Source organism: Clarias gariepinus, chromosome 28 (genome assembly GCF_024256425.1).
Source record: "Clarias gariepinus isolate MV-2021 ecotype Netherlands chromosome 28, CGAR_prim_01v2, whole genome shotgun sequence".
Lineage (NCBI taxonomy): Eukaryota > Metazoa > Chordata > Actinopteri > Siluriformes > Clariidae > Clarias > Clarias gariepinus.
Genome location: NC_071127.1, coordinates 19643116 through 19669175, shown reverse-complemented (window position 1 = coordinate 19669175; position 26060 = coordinate 19643116). Strand labels below are relative to the sequence as shown.

At 41.3% G+C, this 26060-nt stretch overlaps 1 protein-coding gene across 1 annotated transcript in view; it reads right to left on the bottom strand.

Annotated features, from left to right (window-relative positions):
* The window catches only part of LOC128516117 (zinc finger protein 850-like), a 196696-nt gene that overhangs the window by 19061 nt on the left and 151575 nt on the right, over nt 1-26060 (bottom strand). The window contains exon 3 of the mRNA XM_053490420.1: nt 3198-3909. Coding sequence (XP_053346395.1) covers nt 3198-3909 — 712 coding nt within the window. The remainder of the gene's footprint in view (nt 1-3197; nt 3910-26060) is intronic.

Genomic DNA, 26060 nt, shown 5'->3' with positions numbered 1-26060 from the left:
GGAGCACATTTCACACGTCACACACCTACACACACAAACAGGGCCGAAGCCACTAACCCAAACACCTTTCCCCATCATGGTGAACACACCGACATTCCCGCAAAGCATGCTGGTCGTCAGCCGCCGCCGCGCCCACGCCACACTGCCCCCACCCGAGCTGTGACCGTCCCTGATCACCATGAAGAACTTTGTTTCGGAAGCGTGGAGGCGGTCGGCGCTGGCGGTGGGAACGCTGGCGTCCTTTGGCAGGTGAGGGATGAACGCAAACGTAGTCCTGAGGCGGTCCGGCCTCCACAGAGTTCAATGTTTCCCCGGCGTGCGGCTGGCAAGGCGCAAGACGGTCCCTGTGGAGCAAAACTCGTGCCCGCCCCGCCAACCGCACCCGGTAGATGACATCGGAGAGCCGAGCTATTACCGTACAGGGGCCCACCCAGTGAGACACACGCCCGGCCGAGAGCCCCCTCCTTCTCCTTCCGGAGGAACACACCCACACCTGCTCGCCAGCAGCAAAATCTCGACCCTGGCTGTGAGTGTCCTCGCCCATTCGCCCCATAGGTGCCCCCACCCGAAAGTCTTGCAGCGGTGCCCGCGAGCGCTGGGTGGGGCCCTCCTGCCTGGCGATGAGCGGTTCACAGTTCAGCTGTGAGACCGGCGAGACCGACGGAGCGACTGCGGGTGACGCTCTGGGTGACGCAGTAAGACGGCTGCATGCTGGCTTGGACGGCTGATCACCACCGGAGGACCTGGAGGACTGCACGGGGGGAACGTCCTGCGTCGAGGGTTCTACATCGACACGGCGCTCCACTTGCTCGCAGTACCGGCCACGCGCTTTGCTGCCCGGCCGGCGAGGTAAAGCGCCGGTGTTAGCGCGCAGATTTCCCGCTCGGTCTGCTACCGGAAGTCCCGCCCCCCGGGTGTGTGCTGCTAACCTGTCCGGCTGTGGTTTGGGTCCGAGCAACCTGGCTACCCCGAAGTTACCACGCAGAGTTCTGCTAGCCAAATTCAGCACCGCACCCCATCTCTCCAGAATGTCCAACCCCAAAATGCAGTCCTCCTCGACATTCCCCACAACGAACCCGTGGGAATAAGTTCGGCCACCCACCTGGACTCGCGCTGTGCGACACGCCCGTACCTTGACGCAGCCCCCAGCAACGGTGCGGATGCTGAAGGCAGGATCAGGCCGTCGGCGAACACGCTTGCTTTGCCCCAGTAATCCAGAGCGCAGCAGCGAAACAGTGGAGCCAGTGTCCACAAGCGCCCGCAGTAAGACGCCATTCAGCACACAGTCGATGTAGAGCCCAGCGCGGCTTACCAAGCGCCCTCCCGGCGGTAGTTTAGCGGCTGCTGGTGTACGCTGTCCTTCAGGCCTGAGAACGTTGCAGCGGTAGTCCGGCGGTCCCTGGCCTCGGCATCGTCGCGGAATCTCGGAAGCGGTGTCGAGGCCTAGCCGCGACGGGTAGCCCTGTCCCCGGCTAGGTTCACCTACCGAGCGCCACTGAGCTGCGGGCGGTCGCTCGGCTCTTTCGCCGTGATGTGCCGCCATTATGGGCCCAGCGCGCTCGGCCTCGCGCAGCGCCTGCTTACGGTCACCCGCGCCGTCGCCTCTCGCTGTAGCTGGCGCCAGCGCAACGTCCGCCTCCGCCCTGAGCTCCAATGCCAGGATTTTCACCTCGCCGCTCCGCGTTGGTTGACGTAGTGTGCTCGCTTTAGCGCCGTCGGGAAAGCGCTTCTTCTGCGCGAGTAGTCGCTCCGCTTCTCGGCGGCCCGCTTGAATTTTCAGAAGGTCCTCCGTTGTGTGCTCGAACCCGTTATCCTCCATCCCACTTCTGACACCAATGTAGCGTTTTTACGCTGGAAAGAATGCTGGAGAGACGAGTGAGCTTATTTGCTGCCCAATGCAATGGCTGGGAGTACTTTATTAGGTACTCAGCATGTATAGCATGAACAGCACCTTCACTCAGGAGCCTACATACAATTCAGCATCAGCCTGAACTGGAGCACATTTCACACGTCACACACCCACACACACAAACAGGGCCGAAGCCACTAACCCAAACACCTTTCCCCATCATGGTGAACACACCGACATTCCCGCAAAGCATGCTGGTCGTCAGCCGCCGCCCCGCCCACGCCACAATATATATCGAACAACTTTGGACATAGAGAACTCTTTGTCTTTGTTTTAGTTCTCTTATATCATCGGACTTAACCAAAAAAAAAAAAGGCCTAAATTTTATCTAAAGAGAATACCTGTAACCAGGATGGTGCACATCAGTTCTCTGAAATGCTTCAACACAATAATAATGATTATATTATCCTGACCGATAAATTTGAGAAAAATAGAGTGTAAAGCAAGACTGCCCACTTTTTTTTTTTTTGCAAGTGCAGCACTTCATTGCCATACGTCATGGTATTTGCCTGTTTTATACAAAATAAAATCTGCCACAAAATTTAAATGTGCACAGTCTACACTTGATAAAAGCATAAAGATATTAGCATATGCTGATGGCAAAAAGAACATGACTCTATAAATGTACATTTTAAAATTATTATTAAAGGACCTCTGGGGGCAGGTTAAACCGAGCTAAAACAAAAGCAATGTAGATTGGCAACAGCAAAGAATTCTAGGTCTAACCATAACCAAAGAAAAATTGCCTTTAACATAACTGCAAGAAATTAAAACTGAAACTGAGACATGGACAATACCCGTTTTTAAAACCAGAACACATAACATAACATACTTTTAAAGTTTGTATTCTTAGCCTAAATCTTTTAACAGGTGAAAATTATACACATTATTTAAACAAGATGTTTGTGAGGATATATATGGGAAACAACAAGGAGGTAACAAATAGGAAATCCATGTACAAAATCAATGATCACAGCGGTTTGAAAGCAATCAACATTGGCAACAAACTGGTAAAAACATCACAAGTAATAAACAGAAATGCAAACTGGATAGGAGACATTAATGGGAATCAATGGCATTAATGCAAAATATAAAATCCAATTTATAAATATATTGTAGCGTTTTTCACCACTAAGCAGGCACTTGGATGGTTATGGCTTCTCTTTTGTGTGAACATGATGTTTTTGGAGAGAATAATTATATAATTATAATTTTTTAATAATAATAATAATAATAATTATTATTATTATTATTATATAATAATAATTATTATTAAAACTCTTCCCACACTGCAAGCATGGATTCGGCTTCTCTCCTGTGTGGATGCGCCGGTGTTTCTGAAGATAGCTAGCAGTAGTAAAACTCTTCCCACACCGTGAGCAGTGATACGGCTTCTCTCCAGTGTGAACGCGCCGGTGTGTTTGGAGACAGCTAGCAGTCGTAAAACTCTTCCCACACTGTAAGCAGTGATATGGCTTCTCTCCAGTGTGAACGCGATGGTGTGTTTGGAGACTACTAGCAGTAGTAAAACTCTTTCCACACTGTGAGCACTGATACGGCTTCTCTCCTGTGTGAATGCGCAGGTGTGTTTGGAGAGAACTGAAAGTGGTAAAACTCTTTCCACACTGTAAGCAGAGATATGGTTTCTGCCCAGTGTGAATGTGCTGGTGTATTTGGAGACAACGAAAAGTGTTAAAACTCTTCTCACACTGTGAGCACTGATACGGCTTCTCTCCTGTGTGAATGCGCTGGTGTGTTCGTAGGTCACTAGCACTGGTAAATCTCTTCCCGCACTGTGAGCAGGTATACGGCTTCTCTCCAGTGTGAATGCGCTGATGTGTTTGGAGAGAACTAGAAGTGGTAAAACTCTTCCCACACTGTACACAGGGATACGGCTTCTCTCCAGAGTGAATTCGCTGGTGTAATTGGAGATGACTAGCCCTAGTAAAACTCTTTCCACACTGTGAGCACTGATAAGGCTTCTCTCCTGTGTGAATGCGCTGGTGTGTTTGTAGGTCATTAGACCCAGTAAAACATTTCCCACACTGTAAGCAAGGATACAGCTTCTCCCCAGTGTGAGTACGCTGGTGTCTTTTCATATTACTTGTGTTAATAAACTTTCCACAACTTGAGCACTGGGTCTTCATTTCTTCAGATAATGCTGTCTTAGTACTTGTGTTATTTGAAGGACCTTTAAAAGGCAGTCTCTTGGTGTGATTGTGAAGGTAGATTGGCCAACCATAGGAGAAGTTTCTCTCTACCATTCCTCTCATGCCCAACTGACAAAAGTATTATTTGTTGATCTGAGGGGCAATCAGAGGGGGTGTGGCCTGATCTATGTAACATTAACTACATGTTACATGACATCAAAAAGAATTAGCAGAACATGGTTGCTAGTTGTCTGGGGGCGGATCAGTGATGGTTTGGGCTGCAATATCATGGATTTCCTAGGCTCAAACTTGTGCTAAATGGGCGCGTCACTGCCAAGGACTACCAAACCATTCTCGAGGACCATGTGCCTCCAATAGTTCAAACATTGTATCCTGAAGGCAGTGCCGTTTATCAGGATGATAATGCACCAGTACACACAGCAAGACTGGTGACAATGGTTTGATATATCTCCCATGGTCTTCACAGTCACCAGATCTAAATATTTAATAATATAAAAATTATTGTGGTCTAAAACCAGGCGTTTCAGTTTCATTGTCCAACCCCTAAACATGTATGGATTTACAATGAAACTGAAAAGCCGGGTTTTATACCCCAATAATTCATTAGTATAGTTTGGGCAATGATGCATATTTATTTCTTTGGGATGCTTTTAGAGATCCTTTAGCTTGCTTCACTTTGTCAGGCAAGTTCTATTTAAGTTGTCAATGTCTTGCAGTCTTTGCAGATAAAGGCACTTTACACCCTGGATATTTAGGTTCAACTGTTTACAAATAAATTGTATTTTATGTCTTTATCTGTTTGCATGTTTTGAACTGGAAAAACCTAAGAGACTAGATCTTACAGTTAAAATAATTAAATAATAATAATAAACAATAAGACAATAACAACAAATCTTTGGACATGTACTGCCCATTTGGACAGAGGGAGAATCTCATTCCACCACTGTGGAGCCAAGACCTTAATTAAAGCAGTGAGATCTCACCATACACACGTCACAGGGAATATATTGTGGCGTGGGCGGGGCGGCGGCTGATGACCGGCATGCCTTGCGGGGATGTCGGTGTGTTCACCATGATGGGGAAGGGTGTTTGGGTTAGTGGCTTCGGCCCTGTTTGTGTGTGTGGGTGTGTGACGTGTGAAATGTGCTCCGGTTCATTGGGAGATAGGTTCTCGAGTGAATGTGCTCACTCGTCTCTCCACCATCCTTTCCGGCGATAAAAACGCTACAATATGTACCCGTTTCATTCAAACTGATCACCAGGTAGCTGTTTACACACATTCCTTCTCTTCTCATATCTATAAAAACAGTTCTGCACTGAACACAGGTCACCTCTCACCTGTAGACCTGTGAAGCTAAAAAACATTAACTACTCATGGGTCTGCTATACATATTTGCTATGAACTGTAGCGTTACTGAGTGTCTATATGAACAGTCAAGTACAACAAACAAGAGATCATGTACATTAGATAAAGAAAACTAAAAAAACAAACAAAAAAAAAACACCATAAATCTTAATTTTCAAATCTTAACCTGATAAAAAAAATTATGGATTATTAAAAAATAATCCAGAACAAGAAGAAGAAATACTGTCTCCTGTTACTCTAATAACTTCTCCAGTTACTCTATATAGCTACTTTGCTGCATTTACACCAGTACTTACCTTTATCAATTATTTCCCAACCCCATTTTTTACATTATTTTTCTAGGTGTCGGTTTTAACCACAAATGTACCACATAATCCAAATTTGTACCACAAATCTCCGCAGCTTTCATTTTGTTTATTGTGAGCAAAGTGATCTCTTACACAACAAAATGCTTTCTTTACTTACATACGCACATTTTAAGCTAACATTTAATTTCATGCTGAAAAACTAATGTTTGGAAAATGGTTTTGTACCGAACCATTAATGAAAAACTTACCCCAGACACAGCAAGCGTACAGTTTTAATTCAGTAACATCTTAATGTAGTGGCGATTAGAGACATCACACAGCACGAACAGCACGAACAGCACGAGGCTGAAGTTAGCTCCTTATTCGCAGCTTCCGATTCGTTTGGCTTCTTATTGCGCAGCGTCTCACTCTGCGGCTGAAGTTAGCTCCTTATTAGCCTCGTTACTAACGGGAGTGTTCACCTTGGCGAAAGCTGCGCAGTTAACAATAAAACGTTATTCTGGTGGCCTAAACCATTCTGGCCAGGCAAATATAAACTATACAATACACAGCAGGTACCCAACTATATAGTAAAAGTGAAATTGTTCTGGCCCAGATTGATTTTACACTTAAAAAATTAAATGGAAATATTAAAAAATTCGTTTTATTTAATTTTTTTCAATGTCAATGGGACCTGGTGCCTATCCCTGGAGGCTTATCCAAGCAGGACAACAAGTAATTAATTCATAATAAAAATATGCTTCAGAGTCAAATATGCTTCAAAATATGCTTCATAATTTCAGAATCAGAGCATCCTGATGGGAAACATCACAACCTGGTTTAGTAACATCTGACACACAAAGCTAATCAGCTGAGAGCATAATCTGCACCGAGCTCCATGACCTGCACTCTATGGAATTTACGCCCACGAATTCTACAAACACACAAAATCTCGTATCTATAAGTGGTCGTGGCCTGTAGATTTTGGAATCCAACTCAGACAAAAGACAGAATCACACACAAATCATTTTTTATGCACAAATATTTTTGACAGTGATCTTTTCCATACACTTAATCTAAAACCTCAAATGGTGCTGGACCAAGGTCAGAAATATGGTGAAAGACCTCAGCCACCCTAACAATGGACTGTTCTCTCTGTTGCGGTCAGGAAAAGCATTTCTACTCCCTGAAGTCCAACACAGAGAACTAAGGAAAACCTTCCTCCCGCAGGCTATTTGGGCCCTCAACCAGAACACTGCATGGGATTAAACAATCTGATCTAAACATTCTCTCTAAATTCCTGCCAACACATGTCAGGATGTACCATACTACTTTTAATGTTGCTAATGTTTTACACCGATGAGGAATAACTGGACTCAGCTGTAATTTACACTGTATAACTTATACACGGAACACCTCCATTTCAATTCTATTGTATTAGCAACCTTGTACATGTTGTGATTTTTCTCAGCTAAATTCCTTCTAAAAAAATGTTCTGCATCTGATAAATTTAAATTTAAATACCAATCCAATGCTTCCTGCATTTTTTTGCCTATAAAGTTCAGATTTTTCCAGATCGCCACATTATCCGCAAACTGAGAACATCCATTCTCTACCTCCACATTCATTTATAATACATGAAAAGGATAATGGACTCACTTTTCATTATCCACCACAAAATTCCTTGAGTAGCTTTTTCTTACTTGAATATTTCTCCATTATTAATAGTCCCTAATTCACCAAAACATTCAATTCAACTTAATTTTATTTGTATATCCCTTTAAACAATTGTCATTGTCGCAAAATAGCTTTACACAATCAAAAGAAAATTCTGGAAATTTGTATGAAATTTGAAAAATGTGTATAAATCAAAATTATTAGCTAGTCCCTGTGTAGCAAGCTGAGGGCGACAGTGGCAAGAAAAAACTCCCTGAGATGGCAACTCCCTTGAGAGGAACCAGACATTTGGACTTTAATAACTAAGTAACATACCTTAATTGTCAGTCCTTTCCACCACATCATATCATCAAAGATGGCGCCAGTGTTTGTGGTCTGTCGTCTGTCTTACTCGTGTTTTTATTATTACTTTTATTTGCTTCACAAAATACAGTATCTTCTCACTACTGGTGTATGATCTCCAATCACTACTGAATCTTCATTGGTCTGCAGTGGATTGGGGGCAATTTGACAATGAAGTACGTGATTCTCTCCCGCCACTGTTATCGGGGATACCGGCTTTCTTCTACTGGGCCCCACGCTTACCTCGCCGAAAAAAGTGTCACAGACGCCAAGGTAAACGCGGCAGGTGATTAGTGAAATTGAAGGCTGGTTTGACTGGGTCCTCAAAGGCTTTTCTGGCTAAACATGGATCAAGTACTCGCCTCTCTGTTTCCTGGCGGTTTTGTGATAATGTCAGCTCCTGGTTGGTGCCTGTTTCTGGCTCGGATCAGTGGAGTAAAACACCGCGACCCCGCCCACTCTACCTGCGCCAGCATGGAGTGAATCTCCAGAATCTGCGGCCTCTGGCGCGCGCATCCCTCACTACTGCTGTATCAGCTCCGGCTCCCATCAGGATGTGTCTGGTAAACAGCAGATCCGTGATAAATAAAAATTTTATCTTAAAGGAGTTTTTACCTCACAGGAATTGGATTTTCTTTGTGTGACTGAAACCTGCCTGTCTCCTGGTGAGTCCAGCGTGATCTCTGAACTCCTGCCGTATGATTGCCGGTATTTAAATTCTCTGCGGTCCTCCGGTTGTAGGGGTGGTCTAGCGACTGTTTTTAAATCAAAGTTTGTCTGTAAACAGTTGTTTCTCCTGGTCTTTTTTCCCAGCTTTGAAATAAGCCTTTTTGAGCTGGCACATTCTCCTGCGCTGCTCTGTGCTGTAGTCTACCGGCCGCCAAAGTACAATAAGGACTTCTTAAATGACTTTGCTGATTTCTTGGCTGAGTTTATGCCTAGATATGATCAAGTGGTAATTGTTGGGGATTTTAATATTCATGTTTGCTGTCCTGATAAGCTTCTGGTAAGGACTTTTTTAGATTTAGTGGATTCTTTTAACTTTATTCAGTCTGTCAATGGTCCCACTGAGAAATGTGGGCACACATTGGATTTTGTACTGTTTTGTGGCTTATCTGTCCTCAATGTGGAAATTAGGGATGCTGTGTTTTCAGACCATATTCCTGTTTTATTTGATTTTGTAACTTTCTCTCAACCTGCTAAATCGTGTGATTCGGTTCGGCATCGCCGTATCTTTAATCCCACCTCCGCCACTTATTTCTCTGCAATTTTCACTTGCGATTGGGATTTATAATCCTCAGCGTCGCTTAGCACTGAGGAGCTAATATTCCAGTTTGATTCTGCCTGTCAAATCACATTGGATTCAGCAGCTCCCTTAAAAATCAGACGATCTAAGGCTGAATCAGAGCCATGGCTAAATGATGATACCCATGCTGTTAGAAGGGAATGCAGGAGAGTTGAACGGAGGTAAAAAAAAGACAGGTTAGAGGTGTCTTTGGAAATGTGAAGAGGAAGCTGGTGTTATTATCAAAAAAGCTGTGAAAGCCGCTAGAACAAAATGAATTGTGTTCTTTTTAACACATTAAACTCTGTTCTTAATGCTCAGGAACCTGTCCCTCTGAAGGCTTCCATGGAAACCTGTGATAATGTCTTCACTATTTTAAGGATAATGTCATACACATCAGGTCCCTTATTTTACCATCTGTTAGCGACCCACCAATTTTAAGACCTTGTATGAATGTGTTCGAGTATTTTGAGTAATACGAATGTATTTTGATGTTACCCCTCCTAATTTTGTTAAGGAAGTTTTCCCCACTTTGGGTTCTTTTATTCTTGCTATTACCAATAGCAGTTTAATTTCTAGTGTGATGGCGAAAAATTTTAAACATGCTGTGGTGCAACCCTTGCTAAAAAAAGTCTGGCCTGGATACTTCTGTTTTGTCAAATTTTAGGCCTATCTCCAAGTTTTGGCCAAACTTGTCTATTTGCAACTGCAGCCCTTCCTTGATGAACAGGCAATTTTGGAAGTGTTAACCAGTCTGGGTTTAAAACTCACCACAGCACTGAGTCTGCTCTTTTAAGAATTTTTAAAAACATTTTTTTAGCAACCGACTCCGGAGACTCTATACTACTTGTGCTTCTAGATTTAACAGCGGCTTTTGACATCATAGTCCATGAGATTCTTTTATCCAGGTTGGAACAGTGGGTGGGCATTACAGGCTCAGCCTTGCAGTGGTTTAGGTCCTACCTCTCTGATAGAACCTTCTGTGTTAATATAGATGGTTTCACTTCCAACTCTGCTGCCCTTCCTTGGGGGGTACCACAGGGATTCATTCTTGGTTCACTTTTATTTTCCTTGTATTTGGAGATGATGACCGTCAGGTTTACCTCCCATTAAAGCAGAGTGGTGCATGTTCTGTCAAGCTTCTTCTGGACTGCCTTGTTGATGTTAAAAGATGGTTTGGCTTTTAATTTCTTGAATGTCAATGAGGAAAAGACAGAAGTTATGTTGTTTAGACCCAATGGCTCCCGCAAATCTCCTCGCTTTGACCTCTCCTCCTTGGTCCCATTTGATAAAGCCTTATTTACAAATTTACAAAAAATGGATAGTCAAGTAAATGTTGTGGTTAAATCCTTTTTCCGCCTTTTTCAAGGCGGGACCTGGAATTGGTTGATCATGCTTTTATAACCTCATGTCTTTACTATTGTAATGCTTTATTCTTTGGAATCAGCCACACCACTATGGCTCGCTTACAGTTGGTGCAAAATGCCACAGCTCGTTTTTTAACTGGTACAGGCAGACGAGAGCATATTACCCCAATCTTGGCTTTCCTTCACTGGCTTCCAGTGTACTTTTGGATCTGTTTTAAAATTCTTTTATTTGTATTTAAGTGTTTAAATGGTCTTGCTACACACACACACACACACACACACACACACACACACACAGTACTGTGCAATAGTCTTAGGCACCATATTATATGCTGTACCAATTTTGTTATATATGTTTATCATGTCTGCATATGATAAACAGATGTGTACAAAATCATTCAGTATTTCCTTATATACCTTAAAAAATAATAAATACATAACATTACAGGAGAGTATACACTCAAAAAAATAACATGTAAAATTTAATACATAATACATAATAAAATTTGCACTAACAATGTTTAAGTAGAATTTATTGCTATAATTTCAACTAAAACCCATTTACCAGAATCGTGTAAAATCTATGTATTACTATGACTTAAAATGTGTTAAAATATTAAGTAAATATTACTTAATTCTATTTAATGTATAAACTATATTTATTCAAAGCATTTAGATAAAGTCTACATATATATTTTTTTTTAATATGAACCCACAGCAGTCTTTAAAATAGTAAATTGTATTTACTGTTATAAGGTAAGTTTTATTCAATATTTCAATTAATTTATTAAATATATGTAATTAAATATTTCTAAAAATATAGTAATTTTGTCTGCATTTAAATAAAACCCACACACGGAATAGACAATTACATAAAACATATAAATAAAAGTGACTACTGAGTGAGGATTGATACTGCATGTGCATATGTATGTAGGGTGTGAGAGACAGACCACATTCCTGAAAAAAGTGAACAAGCAAAATTTAACAAACACACCTGACTCAGTATGTCCATGAACGGCCTCAGCTTGGTGCCCACGACACCTCCCTTGAGCTTCATTAGGGTAATCATTTTTGGTGTGTAGGTGTCAAGCCTGTTCATAAAGCTCTGTTCCAGGGAAATTGTAGGTAATCTCCTGAATTCTTCTTTTATCTGAAATGACACGGGATCAATATTTAAATAACACTTTTAAATTATTGTTTCTGGCCAAACAAGAGGGCTTAATAAAGGGAATACATTTACATACCTCAGCTTCACAAAATAAGGCTGGCCACCTCTCCTTGAAGTCTTCAGCAGCTGGACTACCACTGACAACCTCAAGCCTTCGATAGGAGAATGTTTTTGCCATTTTTTCTTTTATGACTTTATGGTTGTTCTTTTTTTTCACCTCATCGAGAAGCTCCTGCCTCTCCATTTTAAGGCTATAAACATTTTCTCCATTTGGATGTGGGGGTAGGAAGTTTACTTCTGCTCTCTTCGGTCTTTTGCAGTTCTTTGCAGGAGTTTGCTCACCAGGTAATTTCCTTTTTAAGGAGTTGATGTCAAGCTCGAGACAAGGTACTTCAATCTTTCTCAATTTAAAATGATAATTGGCCATGTTATACTTAAGATGCTGCTGCCACCCATACATACCTGAACATGAGGTACTAGGCTCCCTCAGACAAGGATGCTTTTTTAACAGAGCTTCTACAACCAGCTCAATTTGAAGCCCAGTAGGATAGACTGTGTAGCGGAATATTTCTTCTGCAAGCTTCTCAAGCACACCAGAGGTAATGATTGGATTATTAAGAAGTGTTCCATCACTTCTAAAATCCTCATTTGCTTTCTGAAGGAGAATTTCGACATTATATGAAAAGCTGGGTATCACAAAATTAGTTGGCCAAGCTTCTGATCGATACTCTGGAGACTGTTGTAAAATAATGGTGTCCGATGAACTAGCTGAAGAACTGTCATCCTGAAAAGACTGACTGAGTGACACTGAAGGGGATGGATCAGCAGCTTCATTGACAGGAGTCTGTTGATGTAAGTGAACTTGTGAGTGAAGAACTGATTATCAAAATCTTTGTACATATACATAACAGTGAAATCTCCCTGGAGTTGAAAACAATCCTGTGTAGCTGTCAAAAGTTCATCTACAGTTCCAGGGAATCCATGTGGAAGAGTAAATTTATGAACTGTAGTCTCATCAATGATAACACGTAGTTGAGTGCAGTCAGACATTCTCAGAGACTTGGGCAAGAATAACTGCAAGAAAAATAAAGAAAAAGATCTTATTAAAGAAGACAAGATCAAATACGATTTAGGCTCAAAATCACATTAAATTTATGGAAATTAATACACGTTTAAAACAAATTAGAAATGAGGGTGCAAGACACTAAAACAATCAAATTAAATAAGTTTTTCAAAAAGTTAGGTGTTGTATACATTTTAAATGGATAGATAAAAGAGAGACTGGAGAAAAAGAGAGAGTCTTTTCAGAAAGAATGTGAAAAGTATGTTAATTGCTAATTTTACATTTTAAAATATATTTTTCAAATCTGAAGCCAAAAATTCTCAAACTAATTTTATGCATCTTTTTGCATATTGTATTATTTGGCAAGTTATTACATATCACATTTTTTTTAATGCTGTGTGGACTTCGAATACACAAATATGTTTTGACAACTGACAAGGTGTCACACAAGAAAGCACAAGCCCTTCTGAAATTACCTAGTTTGATCAGCAGATGTAGTGTTTCAGAGAAACCATCCGATCACCTTTTACAGCATAAGCAGACAGTGGGTATGCGTCATCAAGTTGCGTCTGCTCAATTACCTTGACTATGCCTGTGGACTCTAACTTGAAACATCGAAAATGCTCACAGTACCATGCACTTTGCAGTTTCACAACAAACATTAAATGGTCCTGAACAACAACAATTTGTAGTATTTCAGCAAAGTCAGGCAACCCACTGGTAGACCCATATACCAACATCATGCCTAGAGCATAGCTGGTGCCTTGAAATTCTGCAGTTTAAGTCAAATTAACAACAGTCTCCTTGGAAAATCTTTGTGCTAGAAGATCTTGCACACTCTCATTTACAACCTCAACTGGAAGTCTTGTCATCTTCGACACAGTGACAGCTGGTTTCTTGACATTTGAACTGTGCAGATGGTATGCGATCATCGACTGGTGTTTCTTTGCCATGGACATTAAAATGTTACGGAAACTGCTGGTTTGTCTCACTATCTTCTTGAAGAAATGGTGTTTGGCCTCAAACCTCATTGTCCATAAAGACACTAGTGGGCCAAATGCTTTGATGAGCTGTGGATAATGTTCCAAAAAATGGTGTTTCGGAATCAATTTCTCATGTTGAAAAACACATTTAAATCTCCGTCTATGCTCTGCAATCAGGCTGTCCAGGTAACCAATGCTTTCCTCATTGAAGGTAGGAGACATTACCAACTCAAAAACATCTTTGAGTGTCATCAGTAACTGCCATGCCTGTTCCTCTTCTGGTACTTTGTCCCCAATCATAAATGGAAGCAGCCTCAGCAAGCACCAATTTTCGTGGGCATTACCACCAATGGTTTTACGGGAAACAAATGTTTGTGGTACTCCTTGGGGACAATTAGTCTTGTCTTTCCACTTGTAAGGGAAGTTTTTGATGATTCTGTTGAGCTCTTCTAGAGAGAAATATTTCTTCTTTATTAAAAGAGCAAAACACAATGCCAATTCTACTGGTACAATACCTTTAAGTAAATCATGGAGTACATCAGGTGGATAACCGGTTGTCACATGAAAATGACTTAAACTTTGAGTAAGTACACAGTGTGTTTTAACTCCATGGCTGTGGGTGTTACTAGCCAATGCCGCTTCAACATCCAACTGATATTGCTGTTTTGTTCTGCTAGGGAACGCTCCTGTTCTTACTTCAAGTTCTTGAAACTGCGATCGTTCTCCAACACAAAATCTGCAAGCATGTGACCCACTGAAACTTTCAACAAAAACACTGAATGAGTGAGCACCAAGATTATCAGCAATCACAGAAAATACTGTGCCTTTTACAATTTTTCCCAAATGAGGCACAAAAATTCCATCTTCTTCAAGGCTTTTCAAATCCTTTAACAATGGCTCCAGCACTGCAGAATAGCCAAATTTTTTAACATCATCAGCCTTGGCCAAAACAGCTAAGTAAATGGATGATAATGCAGATCTCAATACAGAAGGAATATCAGCCAACACCCAGTAGACTCCAGTTATCTTATGTTTTTTGCGCGAGGTTCCTATAGGATTGCAAATTTCAAAATCATCACAGTACAGTAAAAGGTGAAACTCCTCTTCGGATAGAAATTTGTTCTCCTTAAAGTTGAAACCATCACGAAAACTTGCATACTGACGTGGTCTGTGGTGTCTTGCACTCTTGAACAGCTTCAGATGCTGTACAAGTAATAAACCGAAGCTCGTCTACAATTTCATCAATGCATTTACTAGGCACATTAAAAATGCAGCCTAATTTAAGCAATAAGGAAGCAAGATGATCAACGATGGCTTCACACAAATCTTTACCCTCTTTTACAAGAGTTTCTTCAGAAGCAACAATTTCACTTTCTTCTACCAAACTATCTTCAGTTGGCTGATCTGAATACATCTGGAATACAGTATTCTTAAAATCTTTAAGGCAGTGAGGAGTGTGCTTCCTGCTTTTATGTGAAGCAAAAGTTGAATTTATATTGGTACTGTAGACACAGTCTTTAAAAACACAATGAACAGTTTCGTGCTTTTTCAGATGAATTCCAATGTGTTCAAAAAATTGCCTCTCTGTATGACAATTAAATGAATTGCACACAAGGCATGAAAAGGGAACAGTTTGACTTGTGCATGGTCTCTACACAAATGTGCTCTAAGAGCCCCCCATCCTTTAAATAAACAAGGACAATTTAAGTGCAAGCAAGGCACTGACCAGCCCTGACCGGTATATGGATGTTTTAGTCTGTAATGCTTTAAAAGCTCTAAATGTTTTGATGTCTCAAATTTGCAAGACTTGCATGGCCAAGACTTTTTTAATTCTCAGTTTAGTAATATATCTGAGATGAAACGTTTGTGCAATCCACGAAGATTAACGTAAATTGTATAAAGTATAAACATTATTGTGCTTTTCATTCAAGAAAAAAAAATACAGCTCCTTGCAACATTATGCTTTTAGGGCAATTTGGGTTGGACCAATAATTTCAAGGCAAATCGTGCTATAGTCACAAAATGTGTAGTTTATTGATTAGTTTTAACACTATTTTTTACCATGTCACACGATTTATTTTATGTAATGTTTTGAAAGTCGTGGTAAGCGTAACCTGATCGCACTTTTAACCTTAAATTTAACCTTACAGTAAATTGAACCTTTCCTAATGGAAACTTCAAATCAGAGTTTTAAACAAATTCACTAGCACAAATTTCTTCTTTGGTTTTAAACTGACTTTTGTATGAGGGTGCTTCATGGACTGCAATGGAAAATGCAGGCCTAGGTTAACATAACCTAGAGTTAACATTACTACAGTTATACAACAAAGTCAATCGAACTTTTAAAATTCTCATCGACCGATGTATTGTCATAAATAACAAAAAAAAAAGGCAATAACGTCTTGGGTTACTTTGCTGTAACCCTGTTCCCTAAAAAGGCGGGAACGAGATGCTGCGTGAAATACGCTATGGGAACATCTTGTCATGTTGCCGGTTGTGAAGCATGTGTGTACCAAACACGCCAAATTTTTGGCTTTTATAACCTCGGTCAGGTGACGTCATCTGATAGGATGCACCTGCAGGTTATAAATAGGAGTGAACCGGAAACATTCCTCAGATTGATTTGTCTGAACGGACGTCCGGTCACATAGGCAGTGCGGCATTGGGTGGCAGCATCTCGTTCCCGCCTTTTCAGGGAACAGGGTTACAGCAAAGTAACCCGAGACGTTCCCTTTCAAAGGCTACACTCGATGCTGCGTGAAAACGCAGAGTGCCAACGCCGCCGCACTGCAAGTGTCTGGACTCCAAGGTTGTGTAGCGTGTGCGCACAAGGCCGAGAAGGTCTCAGAACTATGTCTGGGTAGCTGACTCGAGGACCCGTGGGCCTGGAGTAGCATGAACATCCAAACTATAAATGTAATAAATGTGTGCTGAGAGGACAACCCTCCGTGTCACACACTTGCTGCAGGGGAATACCTTTTGCTAGTGCAATAGATAAGGCGATCCCCCTGGTTGAATGAGCCCTGATTCCTAGAGGCGAAGTGAGCCCACGCACCTCATAGGAGAGGGCAATAGCCCAGTGTAGTGGGGGGCACCGTTGCGGCCCCAGACCATGTAAAAGCTGCTTTGACTTACGCCACTAGCTGATGCGGTGGACGTAAATCTGAAGAGCACGTACTGGACAAAGTAAGTGAAGTCTTTTCTGCTCCGAAGCTGTAAAGGCGGAGGACAGAAGGCTTCAAAACAATAGGATGCATATTGGCAAATGTGTGCGGAGAGGACCAACCCTCCGCATTACAGACTTGCTGCAAAGGAATACCTCTTGCTAGTGCAATTAATGAGGCGATTCCCCTGGTTGAATGAACCCTGATTCCTAGAGGCGAAGTGAACCCACGCGCCTCATAGGAGAGGGCAATAGCATCTCTCACGCAGCTTGTGGCTTCAAAACATGTAAAAACTGCTCTGACTTACGCCACTGGCTAATGCGGTGGACGTAAATCTGAAGAGCACGTACTGGACACAGTAAGTAAGGTCTCTCCTGCTCCAAAGCTGTAAAGGCGGAGGACAGAAGGCTTCAAAACAATAAGATGCATATTGGCAAAGGAATACCTCTTGCTAGTGCAATTGATGAGGGTATTCCCCTGGTTGAATGAACCCTGATTCCTAGAGGCGAAGTGAACCCACGCGCCTCATAGGAGAGGGCAATAGCATCTCTCACGCAGCTTGTGGCTTCAAAACATGTAAAAGCTGCTCTGACTTACGCCACTGGCTAATGCGGTGGACGGAAATCTGAAGAGAACTTACTGGACACAGTAAGTGATGTCTCTCCTGCTCCGAAGCTGTAAAGGCGGAGGACAGAAGGCTTCAAAACAATAGGATGCATGTTGGCAAATGTGTGCGGAGAGGACCAACCCTCCGCGTCACATACTTGCTGCAAGGGAATACCTCTTGCTAATGCAATTGATGAGGCGATTCCCCTGGTTGAATGAGCCCTGATTGCTAGAGGCGAAGTGAGCCCACGCGCCTCATAGGAGAGGGCAATAGCTGTCCGATCCTCTTAGAGAGGTAACACCATTTAGAAAAACCATCTTAAGGGTCAGAAACCTGAGGCGCTGACTCTAGTGGTTCAACAAGGGGCACAAGCCAGAGGACAAATATTTTCTGCAGAAACTCCAGCACTGAAACAATTCGGCAGTGGACTGGGTCTACCTGCTTCGTCATGCACCAACTTTCAAATACATTCTATTTGAGGGGAGGCAGTCCTAGTACTTAGAATAGTCTTAATTACGCTGGCTGGAAGACCAGCTTGACTAAGAGTAGTAAAGGGGACATTTGCTGATCTTGCGAGGCAAAGAGGTCCACCTACGCTACATGAAATTTTCCCAGAATGTAAATCGCCCTGAGGGACAGGAATCTGGTGCGCTAGCTATTTAGCGGCGCGAGCACAGTCCGCCCTGGCGATTAATATATGAGACTGCCATAGTGTTGTCCACCCGCACTAGGACATGGTAGTCTCAACTGCTGGAGGATGTGCTTTGGGCCTGAAATAGAGCCATGATTTTGAGGCAATTGATGTGCCGCGCAAAAAGATGGCCTCTTCAGCTCCCTTGGGCTGGTCATTTAAGACCGCACCCCAGCCCATGAGGGAAGCGTCTGTCGTTAGCATCTGCGACGACAAGACGAACTTAGAGTGGGACCCAGAGTCAGAAACCGGGGTCTGAACCACATAGGAAGGGTACGAAGCACCTGGCGCGTAGCCCTTATTGGGGATTGGCCCTACAGTAAAATCCCCTGGTTCTTAGCCACAACTGAAATGCTCTCATGTGCAGAAGGTCCAAAGGTGTCACCGTGGATACAGCTGCCATGAGAGCTAAGATCTCTGAAAGTGACGGTCACTTTCTGGTCTAGCTTGATTTCCTTGACGGTGTTGAGAATGGATTCGGGTGTCACATGGAATTTGAGGGTAAGCGGGCTTACCCTCAAATTCCATGTGACACCCAAAAATGTTGTCCTCTAAACAGGAAAGAGCATGCTTTCATGGCATTGGATCTCAATTCTAGGAAACAAAGATTAGCTAGAACGACATGCTGATGTCGAAGCGCTAGCTACTGAGACTGGGCCAGCCAGTCATGTAATTCAATACGGATGCTCTGGAGTCGTAAGAGCCAGAACTACATCCATGTATTTTGTGTATGTGCGGGTGAAAAAGCTAGAGCAAATGGAAGGACCCGATATTGGTAAGCTTCGCCCCCGAAAGCGAACCTCAGGAACCTCCTGTGTTGTGGCAATATTTCCATTGCTTTATTTTTAGATAGCGGTAAAGCCCGCAAAATCTAAAAAATTGGATGCAGCCCCCCGTTCCTCTTGCACTTTCCGGTTTCATGGAAGTGGAGACCACGCCATTGAAACGCGGAGGGTGATGTGAGAACTGAATCCTGTAGTTTCTCTGTACAGTGCTTAGTGCCCAAGGAGATATACTTGGCAGTAGCTTCCACGCTGCCAGTTTCTCAGAAAGGGGCAAAGCTCAGCGGCTTGGTTAAACGGGGGGATGTTAGATGTTCGGCATCCTGAAACACGGCAGGAAGGACCCAAAGAACTAACATTTTATTGGAGACTGGAGTTGCCCGAAACACCAGTGGTGGCGGAGCAAGAACACCAACCTCCTGGGGGTGCCAGGGAGAACACTTCATTCTTTAAAAGGAATTCTGTGTGCCTCTCCCATTGGGGGGCCACCCCCCACGGTCCTGGGCACATGAACCTCAGGGCTTCTTTGTGAAGACAATATGCCAGTCTGACCTCTTTTGAGGCGGATTGCGTGACGCACCCCAATCTTGCGAGGGGGTGTCCATCTCAAAAACACTCTCCTTGTGTGTTTCATGCCTCGCAACAGTCAGACCCGGTCGAGACTGGGTGGCCGACAGTCCCGACTCTTGAGCAAGGCGGGGAAGAAATTTCCCGAAGGCTTGTTATATAACTTCGCCTTATGAACCTAGTGATGACCGAGTTAACGACGTCGCCAAGTAGGCCGGGAGGCGAGATGGGGCATCAAGGAGGAATACACGATCCTTCTCCTTAATGCCCCTGAGATTCAACCACAAGTGCCTCTCCGCGGAGACCATAGCAGCCATAAAACAGCCGATAGCACAAGCCATCTGCTTTATTGCACGAAGAGACAAGTCTGTGGCCAGGCGTAAATCCAATACGCCTTACCTTGAAGAGCCCCGCCAGTACTCAAGTCTCTCAGCTGCTGCCTGAAAAGCTTTTCCCTCCAGGGAAGATAAAAAGTCTACACAGCTTGAAAGGAAATAATAGCTTTTCAGGAAGGATGATGTCCCAGAAGAGAGATAGCCTGTAAGCGTCTCTTCTATCTGGGTGTCATCATATAACTCCGCGTTTCTACCTCAATTATATTTAAATAAATAAATAAGTTGATGGCAGGAAAACACGGGATGAATACAGCTTACTCCATGAAAGGGTTAACTCATATGGAGATTGCTAAGAAAAGGGGAGAGAGCGTCATTGAGGCTCCGGCCACCCGACAGAACCTGCCGTCTATGTTTTTTTTTATTTTTTATTATTAATATTTTTAAGTGCTTAGAGCCTATTACCATCTCCACGTAAGCAAGAGAGGATGTTTATCCTTGCCCATTCACAAGTAGCGCAGCGCGCGCTTGCGAGCGGACAGAGGGATTTCCCGATCCGATGAGAACACGAAAGAAAGGAGTTTTTAATCCGTCTCTCACTGCTCTGCCGGATGCACGAGTTTAAGCCCCAGGAATGCGCGGCGGCTCGGAATGCGAGGCGCGCGCGTAGACAAGAATCTGAGGAATGTTTCCGGTTTACTCCTATTTATAACCTGCAGGTGCGTCCTATCAGATGACGTCACCTGACCGAGGTTATAAAAGCCAAAAATTTGGCGTGTTTGGTACACACATGCTTCACAACCGGCAACATGACAAGATGTTCCCATAGCGTTTTCACGCAGCATCGAGTGTAGCCTTTGAAAGGGAACTTACTTTACACACAAACTCTGCATCCACGTGTGACAGTCCCAACCGCGCATGTGGCAACCGTCTCTCGCTAGTCAAAAACGCGGGCATGTGATTTAGGCGGATTCGCGGATCTTCTTCTTCTTTCCGGTTAGTCACGCGGAGGTGAAGTTGCTAAGATTTTAGAATAAAATTACTCAGTATTTTTAGTTTTATGTGCAATGACTTTAAAACAGTTAAATTATATGAGAAAATATGTAATACAATTTACTATTCCCACACAGTTTATTTTATACATGAATTAATTGTGTATTCATTTAAAATTTTACTTAAAAATTTAAATTCTCAATGAATTGTAATATTGCAATGTAAAAATTATGACAGTAAATCAAGTATATTTTACTATACCTTAAAATTATTTTTTTCAGTGTATGCATGGCTGTAAAGAAAGAAATCCAGTACAAGACAGACCAGTTTTCAGATGGAAACAAAAAACCTAATAAAAAGGAGCGAGTGTGACAAAGTTACCAGAAGAACTCATTCTTTAGCATGCTAAACCTAACAGCTCTTTTCTTATAAAACTGCACAAATATAAGTCTAAAACTCCTGATTTTAAGCAGTGAGGTTTTTACTCAAAATATTGACTGTTTATTTTATTTATTACACTTTATTGTTCTTTATTGCTCTTTATAGAAGTTTATTTTATGCAGAAATGTTTGCAAAAGCATCTTTTGCTTATGCCATATTTTTGTATATGCCCAAGACTTTTGGATACTATAAGTAAAATAGTTGGTTTTACTGAGCTTGCTGGAGAATATTAGTTCTTCTGGTAACTTTGTCACCTTTCTATTTTTATGCAAAAAAAAAAAATAAATAAAAATAGTGGCCCATATATATTAATACTTATACGGATTAACTGTTTTACTGCTAAAGTGTAACTGTCATTAACAGTGGAAGAAAAAAAATCCTTCAAAAAGCAACATGTGGTATCTGATTCCATCCTTGCCCTGATGAACATCTCTCTGTTAAGAGAATATCAGTAGTTTCAGTCAATGTATATATTATATACAGTATGTGAGAATATTTACATAAATATACATTTATTTTTAATGTACGGTCATTTATTTACTGATTGGAATGAGATGTTACACAAGTAAGTATACACAATGTTTGTGGAAGTTCACATTTTGGAAAGATATCTCACAATGTCACAATGACCCTGTCAGGCTAACAGTGGCAGACACAAATACTTATACTGCATACTCAGAGTACTGTACACTGGCTACTCAGTGGTTTAGGCATTTAATTACAGTTCGAAAGGTCCCAGGTTTAAATCCCATGACCACCAAATTTTCCCTGTTGGGCCCTTAACCCTCAACTCCTCAGATGTAAAATAAGATAAAAATGTCGCTCTGGATAAGGGTGTCTGCCTAAATGTAACGTAACAAAAATTCTTTAACTGCCATTGTCTCTTGAGCTTGCATGTATTTTTTTTCAAACACATTTCATATAACAAAAGACATATATATATATTTTTTAAGTGGTAATTAGAGTGCCCTTACCTCCAGCTAGTTATGGTGAATGGTCTGCTCTATTGCCTTTGTCAGTATCATGGCTAACGTTTTTTTATTTTTGAAATTATATTCAGTAGTGATACCAGGCACCAGTTACAAAGATGTCTAAGGTCTGTTTTTTTGGCATTAAGGTCAGGGTGGCGTTCCTGCAGCAAACCGGGAGCTCCCCTCCTTTTACACAGTCTCGTAAAACCTCCAACACATCGTGCCCTATTACTGTCCAAAAAGTATTGTAAAACTCTACTGAGAGACTGTCTATGTCTAGTGCCTGTTGGTTCTTTAACCCTTGGAGAGCCTCATAAAGTTCTCCCAGTGGCAACTCTATGTCTACTGTATGTCCATGGCAGCTTGCTCTCGCTTTGGTACATGTAGATTTTTAAGAAAGGCTTCTTCTTGTGCCCCCTCACTGATAAAGAGGTTTGAGTAGAAGCTGACTGTCTGCTTATGAATTTCAATTAATGTCAATTTAAAAATTTTTAGTCTCAGTCTTAGGCCATGTTCACACATACAGTAGCTGGGTATTTTAAGGAAAGAGATTTTTATCTGCAGTTTTGATCTTTCGCCCACATGCAAACAGTTTTGCTTGTTGAAAATGTAGCTTTTGGAAAACAGAAATTTGGCTTGTTGTAACATACCCTATGTGCAGTGTCTGTGTGTTTGTCTCCTTGATTTGACGTCGGCTTTGTTTATGAGCATATTTGTGCAATAGTGGACTTACATAGAGTAAACTAGTGACTGTGTTAATGTTGCTCACTGGACTTTTTACATGCATGTACATACATGCACAGTTACATACACATAACATTAACGAACAGAGGTGCCTAAATGTACTATGAAGCTCACTGCTGCTACATACAAAACTCAGAAGACACAGACTCCACAGACCGCGCTGGTCGTTTCGGACGAGAGCCATTAGACCTCTACAAAGCACAACTGGTAATAACGTTTTGTTAAGGCTTCTGATTGGCCCCCTGTTAATTAGGAATGCTCCTAACAGCACTTAACAGTGAGTTTTAAGTTTTCGTGTGGACAAAGATTTTTTTTTTTTATTCGGGTCGTGTAGAAAGAATGATTAAAAAAAAAAAAAAAGAAAATCTTCGTTTTTTTAAAAAATTCCTGTCTACGTGTCGACATGGCCTTAGTCCCGGGATTTATGTCTCTGTTAGTTTATAGCATATTTAGTAATCATATCCTATTTTGTTTTATCCTAAGTTTTAGTCAACTAAATGTCTGGGCATTTTACTCTAGTTTTAGCCAATAAAAACATAAAATTTTTGCAATAAATATTATTATCAATTGTCGCTATTGGATAATTTTGCTGCTCAATTGCTAAAAAGTTAAATAAGATTATATCAATTTGATTCTAAACTTGATTATTTATTTTTCCTGATCTAACAACTCAAATGAAACATTAAAAAATACATATACAGGTCCTTCTCAAAAAAATAGCATATTGTGATAAAGTTCATTATTTTCTGTAATGTACTGATAAACATTAGACTTTCATATATTTTAGATTCATTACACACAACTGAAGTAGTTCAGGCCTTTTATTGTTTTAATATTGATGATTTTGACATACAGCTCATGAAAACCCCAAATTCCTCTCTCAAAAAATTAGCATATCATGAAAAGGTTCTCTAAACGAGCTATTAACCTAATCATCTGAATCAAAAGGTCCAAAGTACTTTTTTTCGGATGAAAGCTAATTTTGCATGTCATTTAGAAATCAAGGTGCCAGAGTCTGGAGGAAGACTGGGGAGAGGGAAATGCCAAAATGCCTGAAGTCCAGTGTCAAGTACCCACAGTCAGTGATGGTCTGGGGTGCCATGTCAGCTGCTGGTGTTGATCCACTGTGTTTTATCAAGGGCAGGGTCAATGCAGCTAGCTATCAGGAGATTTTGGAGCACTTCATGCTTCCATCTGCTGAAAAGCTTTATGGAGATGAAGATTTCATTTTTCAGCACGACCTGGCACCTGCTCACAGTGCCAAAACCACTGGTAAATGGTTTACTGACCATGGTATTACTGTGCTCAATTGGCCTGCCAACTCTCCTGACCTGAACCCCATAGAGAATCTGTGGGATATTGTGAAGAGAAAGTTGAGAGACGCAAGACCCAACACTCTGGATGAGCCTAAGGTATCAAAGCATCCTGGGCCTCCATAACACCTCAGCAGTGCCACAGGCTGATTGCCTCCATGCCACGCCGCATTGAAGCAGTCATTTCTGCAAAAGGATTCCCGACCAAGTATTAATTGCATGACTAAACATAATTATTTGAAGGTTGACTTTTTTTTGTATTAAAAACACTTTTTTTATTGGTCGGATGAAATATGCTAATTTTTTGAGATAGGAATTTTGGGTTTTCATGAGCTGTATGCCAAAATCATCAATATTAAAACAATTAAAAGGCTTGAACTACTTCAGTTGTGTGTAATGAATCTGAAATATATGAAAGTCTAATGTTTATCAGTACATTACAGAAAATAATGAACTTTATCACAATATGCTAATTTTTTTAGAAGGACCTGTATATATGAATTTACACAGTTGGACTGTTGTAAGCATAACTCACAATCTATTTGGTAGCCTATTAGCTTAATGGGTTTGCTATAAAATAAAATAATAAAATAAAATCACATGTATCAAAACATTATTATCACAAAGAGGTATGCTGTCATAACGAAGAGTTAAAGATCACTGAGCTTGTAGCATCTTGTCACTGTGCACAATATTCTAACATGCCATGTGCTGTGACTTGGGAAATATTGCTGCTCATGCCATAATGAATGAACACCATATTTCAGTGGATTGTGACAAAAATTTAAATGTTGGGGAAAATTAAAACAGATGTTCTGTTATTTTTAATTTTTAAAAACTACATTTTAGTCTAGTCTTTTTTCATCAAAAATACTGCATGGTGATTTAGTCATTGTCACTGTTTATTGATATCTGTGAGATCTCATCATTGTGTCTTAGTCATAGGAAAAAGGTTGTCAATTAATATTTTTCATCAATATTTTTGTTGATTAAATTAAAAATAATTTATAGGGGCTGATTCTATTTCCACAGCATGCATGACTCTTTTTTGTCCATCTTTTGTTGAAGATAAAAAAAGAACTTGGAAGGAGCATCCATTTTAGTAATGCATTTAAAGTATCAGTAAACAGCAACCCCTGCACTGCGGTGCCCAGTAGATCATTCATTATGGCTTTTTTGTTTTAGAGGGTTTCAAAATGTCCTCTATCTCCTGTGGTGTCCAATTACTAGAGTTCTACTATTTTGGTCTCTAGAGCTGTCATAGATCTAAAAATGCTTTTTTTTTTTTGTAACATTAAGAATGTACAGTACTTTGATTTGTGTTTTAGCCACGGCCCATCACTGCTGCAGAGACCTAAAATCTGTTTTCTGGGATTTAAGACTGGTCCATAAGTAAGAAAAAAGCTCAGTATTAAAATCCCATTAGGCACTCTTAAGTTTAAAGTTTTTCCTACTGACAATACACTGTATCATGCTGTTTTCAGAGATGCCTACTGAAACAATAAAACATTTTGTAAAAAAAAATACTTATCTCTATTAGTAAACTATTAACTATATTAATAATCATAATAAATAAATAATTTGGTCTTAGCTAAAGTGTGGCTTTGTACCTTAAGAGGTGAGGGTTTGAATCCTGCTTCAGGTTTGTGTGCGGGGAGTTTGCATGTTTCTCCTGTTCTTGGTGGGTTTTCTTCTGATGGATTGGCACTCACTCTTCCTGTGGCCCTGTACAAGAAAAGCAGTATAGAAAATGAATGAATTATATTTTCCCAATAATAATAATGTTCCAGATGTTTGTGGTGATCAGCTGAACAGGAGCCCAAGCACAGAGCTG